The sequence below is a fragment of the Hippocampus comes genome, unplaced genomic scaffold (assembly GCF_001891065.2).
Source record: "Hippocampus comes isolate QL1 unplaced genomic scaffold, H_comes_QL1_v1.1 scaffold99, whole genome shotgun sequence".
Lineage (NCBI taxonomy): Eukaryota > Metazoa > Chordata > Actinopteri > Syngnathiformes > Syngnathidae > Hippocampus > Hippocampus comes.
The window spans coordinates 1,230,689-1,237,994 of record NW_017805134.1 but is presented as its reverse complement, the minus strand read 5'-3'; the positions used below and the strand labels follow the sequence as shown (position 1 = coordinate 1,237,994).

General features: G+C 46.2%; 1 protein-coding gene across 2 annotated transcripts in view; it reads right to left on the bottom strand.

The window, feature by feature from the left end:
* The window catches only part of LOC109513756 (proline-rich transmembrane protein 2), a 16,089-nt gene extending 9,469 nt beyond the window's left edge, over window positions 1-6,620 (bottom strand). The window contains exons 1-3 of one of the 2 annotated variants that reach the window (XM_019866400.1): window positions 6,345-6,620; window positions 5,365-5,518; window positions 4,994-5,292 (exon numbers count right to left, since the gene is read on the bottom strand). In XM_019866400.1, coding sequence (XP_019721959.1) covers window positions 4,994-5,292; window positions 5,365-5,500 — 435 coding nt within the window. In that variant the 5' untranslated portion in view covers window positions 5,501-5,518; window positions 6,345-6,620. Of the gene's footprint in view, window positions 1-4,993; window positions 5,293-5,364; window positions 5,541-6,344 lie in introns of both variants that reach the window. The other variant, XM_019866399.1, reaches the window with a different exon arrangement.
* Window positions 6,621-7,306: the final 686 nt, after the last annotated feature.

Below are 7,306 nucleotides of genomic sequence, written 5' to 3'. Positions count from 1 at the left end.
TAAGGCGTTTTGGGCCGAAAAAAATGACCATGTATAGTAAGGCGTTTTAGGCCGAAAAAAACGACCATTTATAGTCAGGCGTTTTGGGAAGGAAAAAAACGACCATGTACAGTCAGGCCTTTTTGGCCGAAAAAAAGGACCATGTATTGTCAGGCGTTTTTGGCCCAAAAAACCGACCATGTATTGGAAGGCCTTTTTGGCCAAAAAAAACGACCATGTATAGTGAGGCGTTTTGGGCCGAAAAAAACGACCATGTATAGTAAGGCGTTTCGGGCCGAAAAAAACGACCATGTATAGTAAGGCGTTTCGGGCCGAAAAAAACGACCATGTATAGTAAGGCGTTTCGGGCCGAAAAAAACGACCATGTATAGTAAGGCGTTTCGGGCCGAAAAAAACGACCATGTATAGTAAGGCGTTTCGGGCCGAAAAAAACGACCATGTATAGTAAGGCGTTTCGGGCCGAAAAAAACGACCATGTATAGTAAGGCGTTTCGGGCCGAAAAAAACGACCATGTATAGTAAGGCGTTTCGGGCCGAAAAAAACGACCATGTATAGTAAGGCGTTTCGGGCCGAAAAAAACGACCATGTATAGTAAGGCGTTTCGGGCCGAAAAAAACGACCATGTATAGTAAGGCGTTTCGGGCCGAAAAAAACGACCATGTATAGTAAGGCGTTTCGGGCCGAAAAAAACGACCATGTATAGTAAGGCGTTTCGGGCCGAAAAAAACGACCATGTATAGTAAGGCGTTTCGGGCCGAAAAAAACGACCATGTATAGTAAGGCGTTTCGGGCCGAAAAAAACGACCATGTATAGTAAGGCGTTTCGGGCCGAAAAAAACGACCATGTATAGTAAGGCGTTTCGGGCCGAAAAAAACGACCATGTATAGTAAGGCGTTTCGGGCCGAAAAAAACGACCATGTATAGTAAGGCGTTTCGGGCCGAAAAAAACGACCATGTATAGTAAGGCGTTTCGGGCCGAAAAAAACGACCATGTATAGTAAGGCGTTTCGGGCCGAAAAAAACGACCATGTATAGTAAGGCGTTTCGGGCCGAAAAAAACGACCATGTATAGTAAGGCGTTTCGGGCCGAAAAAAACGACCATGTATAGTAAGGCGTTTCGGGCCGAAAAAAACGACCATGTATAGTAAGGCGTTTCGGGCCGAAAAAAACGACCATGTATAGTAAGGCGTTTCGGGCCGAAAAAAACGACCATGTATAGTAAGGCGTTTCGGGCCGAAAAAAACGACCATGTATAGTAAGGCGTTTCGGGCCGAAAAAAACGACCATGTATAGTAAGGCGTTTCGGGCCGAAAAAAACGACCATGTATAGTAAGGCGTTTCGGGCCGAAAAAAACGACCATGTATAGTAAGGCGTTTCGGGCCGAAAAAAACGACCATGTATAGTAAGGCGTTTCGGGCCGAAAAAAACGACCATGTATAGTAAGGCGTTTCGGGCCGAAAAAAACGACCATGTATAGTAAGGCGTTTCGGGCCGAAAAAAACGACCATGTATAGTAAGGCGTTTCGGGCCGAAAAAAACGACCATGTATAGTAAGGCGTTTCGGGCCGAAAAAAACGACCATGTATAGTAAGGCGTTTCGGGCCGAAAAAAACGACCATGTATAGTAAGGCGTTTCGGGCCGAAAAAAACGACCATGTATAGTAAGGCGTTTCGGGCCGAAAAAAACGACCATGTATAGTAAGGCGTTTCGGGCCGAAAAAAACGACCATGTATAGTAAGGCGTTTCGGGCCGAAAAAAACGACCATGTATAGTAAGGCGTTTCGGGCCGAAAAAAACGACCATGTATAGTAAGGCGTTTCGGGCCGAAAAAAACGACCATGTATAGTAAGGCGTTTCGGGCCGAAAAAAACGACCATGTATAGTAAGGCGTTTCGGGCCGAAAAAAACGACCATGTATAGTAAGGCGTTTCGGGCCGAAAAAAACGACCATGTATAGTAAGGCGTTTCGGGCCGAAAAAAACGACCATGTATAGTAAGGCGTTTCGGGCCGAAAAAAACGACCATGTATAGTAAGGCGTTTCGGGCCGAAAAAAACGACCATGTATAGTAAGGCGTTTCGGGCCGAAAAAAACGACCATGTATAGTAAGGCGTTTCGGGCCGAAAAAAACGACCATGTATAGTAAGGCGTTTTTAGCCGAAAAAAATGACCGAAAAAAACGACCATGTATATATAGTAAGGCGTTTTTGGCCGAAAATTAACGACAAAATTAACGAGCATGTATATAGTAAGGCGTTTTTGGCCCGAAAAAAATGACCATGTATAGTCAGGCGTTTTTGGCAGAAAAAAACGACCTTGTACAGTAAGGCGTTTTTGGCCCGAAAAAAACCGACCATGTGTAATAAGGCGTTTTTGGCAGAAAAAAAACGACCATGTATAGTAAGGCGTTTTTGGCCGGAAAAAAAATGACCATGTATCGTAAGGTGTTTTTGCCCGAAAAAAACGACATAGTATAGTAAGGCGTTTTTAGCCGAAAAAAACGACATAGTATAGTAAGGCGTTTTTAGCCGAAAAAAACGACCATGTATAGTAAGGTGTATTTGGCCGAAAAAATAACGACCATGTATTGTAAGGCGTTTTTGGCCCAAAAAACCGACAATGTATTGTGAGGCGTTTTTGGCCCGAAAAAAAACCCCACCATGTATGGTAAGGCGTTTTTGGCCGAAAAAAACGACCATGTATAGTAAGGCGTTTTTAGCCGAAAAAAACGACATAGTATAGTATGCCGTTTTTGGCACGAAAAAAAATGACCATGTATAGTAAGGTGTTTTTGGCCGAAAAAAAAACGACCATGTATTGTAAGGCGTTTTGGGCCGAAAAAAACGACCATGTATAGTAAGGCGTTTTTGGCCCAAAAAACCGACCATGTATCGGAAGGTGTTTTGGCCCGAAAAAAGCGACCATGTATAGTAAGGCGTTTTTGGCCGAAAAAAACGACCATGTATAGTAAGGCGTTTTGGGCCGAAAAAAACGACCATGTATAGGAAGGCGTTTTGGGCCGAAAAAAACGACCATGTATAGGAAGGCGTTTTGGGCCGAAAAAAACGACCATGTATAGGAAGGCGTTTTGGGCCGAAAAAAACGACCATGTATAGGAAGGCGTTTTGGGCCGAAAAAAACGACCATGTATAGGAAGGCGTTTTGGGCCGAAAAAAACGACCATGTATAGGAAGGCGTTTTGGGCCGAAAAAAACGACCATGTATAGGAAGGCGTTTTGGGCCGAAAAAAACGACCATGTATAGGAAGGCGTTTTGGGCCGAAAAAAACGACCATGTATAGGAAGGCGTTTTGGGCCGAAAAAAACGACCATGTATAGGAAGGCGTTTTGGGCCGAAAAAAACGACCATGTATAGGAAGGCGTTTTGGGCCGAAAAAAACGACCATGTATAGGAAGGCGTTTTGGGCCGAAAAAAACGACCATGTATAGGAAGGCGTTTTGGGCCGAAAAAAACGACCATGTATAGGAAGGCGTTTTGGGCCGAAAAAAACGACCATGTATAGGAAGGCGTTTTGGGCCGAAAAAAACGACCATGTATAGGAAGGCGTTTTGGGCCGAAAAAAACGACCATGTATAGGAAGGCGTTTTGGGCCGAAAAAAACGACCATGTATAGGAAGGCGTTTTGGGCCGAAAAAAACGACCATGTATAGGAAGGCGTTTTGGGCCGAAAAAAACGACCATGTATAGGAAGGCGTTTTGGGCCGAAAAAAACGACCATGTATAGGAAGGCGTTTTGGGCCGAAAAAAACGACCATGTATAGGAAGGCGTTTTGGGCCGAAAAAAACGACCATGTATAGGAAGGCGTTTTGGGCCGAAAAAAACGACCATGTATAGGAAGGCGTTTTGGGCCGAAAAAAACGACCATGTATAGGAAGGCGTTTTGGGCCGAAAAAAACGACCATGTATAGGAAGGCGTTTTGGGCCGAAAAAAACGACCATGTATAGGAAGGCGTTTTGGGCCGAAAAAAACGACCATGTATAGGAAGGCGTTTTGGGCCGAAAAAAACGACCATGTATAGGAAGGCGTTTTGGGCCGAAAAAAACGACCATGTATAGGAAGGCGTTTTGGGCCGAAAAAAACGACCATGTATAGGAAGGCGTTTTGGGCCGAAAAAAACGACCATGTATAGGAAGGCGTTTTGGGCCGAAAAAAACGACCATGTATAGGAAGGCGTTTTGGGCCGAAAAAAACGACCATGTATAGGAAGGCGTTTTGGGCCGAAAAAAACGACCATGTATAGGAAGGCGTTTTGGGCCGAAAAAAACGACCATGTATAGGAAGGCGTTTTGGGCCGAAAAAAACGACCATGTATAGGAAGGCGTTTTGGGCCGAAAAAAACGACCATGTATAGGAAGGCGTTTTGGGCCGAAAAAAACGACCATGTATAGGAAGGCGTTTTGGGCCGAAAAAAACGACCATGTATAGGAAGGCGTTTTGGGCCGAAAAAAACGACCATGTACAGTAAGGCGTTTTTGGCCCAAAAAACCGACCATGTATCGGAAGGCGTTTTGGCCCGAAAAAAGCGACCATGTATAGTAAGGCGTTTTTGGCCGAAAAAAACGACCACGTATAGTCCGCCATTTTTAGCCGAAAGAAATGACCATGCATTCGGCGTTTTGTGAATTGTCCCTCGGTTTGAGTGTGAGCGCGAATATTTGTGCGGGGAAGAGGATCAGAAAATGCACCGCGACACACATTTTTGAGAACGCACAGAAAGGCCGGAGCCTGAGTTGAACCCTCCACCTTCGCAGCCCAACGCCGACACACTAACCCTTCGACTACCAGGCAGGTCATGAACACTCCAGCAGACAGTTCCTAAGGTCAAGGATCAGACAAAGCCTGGCTCTTAAACCTCCCATGAAAGACAAAAACTCCCCCTCAGGAGCCAAGACTCGTTTGAGACTTCCACCCAATTCATCTGACTTGAGTCTCCACCTGTGGCTCAGGCTAACATGCTTGCACCTACCATGAGGGAGAATGTGAGGGCCAAAATGTTGATGGGCCACAGAGGGCAGAAGCAGGACAGGATGGCCAGCATCAGGTAGTCTGGTGGTTTGGACTCTTGGGCCGGACCCTCTGTCATGGCACTGGGCCGGCGGCCAAGCGACGGCCGTGGGGAGTTGAGCGACGGCCTCGGGGAGTTGTGTGCCACCGAACCCGATCGGCTCTCCGAACGAGGACGCCCGTTGGCGTGACCCCCTTTTACCGGGCTGGACGGGGACGTGGCCATCAAGGCACAGGGTGGGGCAGGACCCACACCGTTACCTGGAGGTGGAGATCAGGTGTACAAGTTTCTCATTTGACTGGACAAAAACCAAGTGGGAGGGGTCTTCTTACCAATCTTGTCGCTCACTGCCAAGTGCTCCGTGGATCCAGTGGTAGGGGGTGGGGTTTCTTGGCCATCACCGCCTGGTTGGCACGTCACCGCCGCACGCTCGGCGTCTCCGTCTCCCACACGCTGCGACTCGTCCATGCTGCCAGAGGGGCCGGGCTACACAGATGCAAAAGAAAAGCTGGGGACAAAAACAGATATGCTTTGCTGTGATGGTCAAGATGTGTTTCTTCCAAATCATCTCAATTGTGTCATATCAATGCCTCGCCCAAAATGACCGCTAAACAATTTAGAACATTTATTCGCAGACAATCTGAGGTGCTGCTATTGTGATTTCACGTCAATGATGCCCAGTGACGCATCAACGGCCAGTCAATGAAGTTGCAGGAAGGCAGGACAGAAGTCCACGTAACGGAGAGAAGTAATACATGCTGACCGAGCAAATGAAGTGAAGGATAGTTAGCCTGTGATTGACAGTAAACCAGTCAACTTCTGCTCTCTTCATCTTTTTATTTTTGTTCTGGATAAAGTCAACGGCAGACGAGCAACGAGCCAATGCAATAGACGCCACCTGGTGGTGGCTTCCTGCATGATTTGTGAGCTCATCACCAACAACGGTACTTCTTTTATTTTGAAAAGCCATCAAGGCGTAGACTGAATGAACCCCACCTTAGATTTATAGACTCAGAGAATGTCATTTATTTATGACCGTGCACTCACACACACACACACACACACACACACACACATACACACACACACACACACACACACACACACACACACACACACCACTAATGGTGTGTGTGCATTGCAGTTGAAGGTGTGATGCCACACTCAGGTGATTGCACAAAAAGGCGTGACATGACGCCCCCCACCCCGAACACCCAACACATACTCTCACACGCACGCACACGCACTTTCAAGAACACACGCGCACACACACATATACACACACATACACTTACACACACAAAGTCCTTACCTGCTCTAACAAACCGGGAGCTGCTGAGTGTTCATTTTTTGGTGAGCAGAAGAAAAAGCTGCGATCCACCGATGTCGGCAACAGCAATGATGATCAACAAAGATTATCACTGATCATGATAATTATCATTGGTAGCATCACTTTCATTTGTAATGATGGTGAGCTGGAGTCCAAATGGTGGAAGGTCTGTTGAAAACGATGAAGACAATGAAGACTCTGCTGCAGCTTGACTGCAACAACTGCAAAGGGAGGGGAGGGTGTGTGTGTGTGTGTGTGTGTGTGTGTGTGTGTGTGTGTGTGTGTGTGTGTGTGTGTGTACGCGAGCGTGCGTGCGGGTACGGATGTGTGTGCGTGCGTGCGCGTGAGCGAACATGAGCGTCCTCTCATTGCGTGAACGTCAAGAGATCGACAATGTGTCAGCCACGTTTCCTTTATATGTTTATTATTCCATTTGCTAAACATGGGTAGAATGTTTGTATGTGGACACGCCCCCTCTGCAGAGAATGACATGCTCACGTATGACCAGTGCGAGTGCTAATCATCGCTCTTATTTTGAAGGGCCAGCAAATGAATTCCGGCGTGTTTGTGCACAACTGCTATTCTATTTAACGCGGTGTCATAACAGTGCACCAACGCACTCAGCATCGCCATTGTCATCATCATCTAACAGTGCTGCTTTTATTCTCTATCTCTCTTCGTCGACTTTTTCTTTTTTTTTAATTTATTTTAAAAGGGGAATTTGCAATTGTAATAACATTTTTTAAAAATCAGCCATTTTTCATCCATGTTGTTCAACCTTTTTGTCGTACATGATTCGTCTGTGAAAAAAATGTGATTTAGCTTTGAATAAATGCAAAATGTATTTCTTTCGAATCTGTTACGAGTCACCGATCGTGTCGTGGTACACACGCCGGCATTGTGTGAGGGCAGCATGGGATCGGTTCCCACTCAGTGACGGTGTG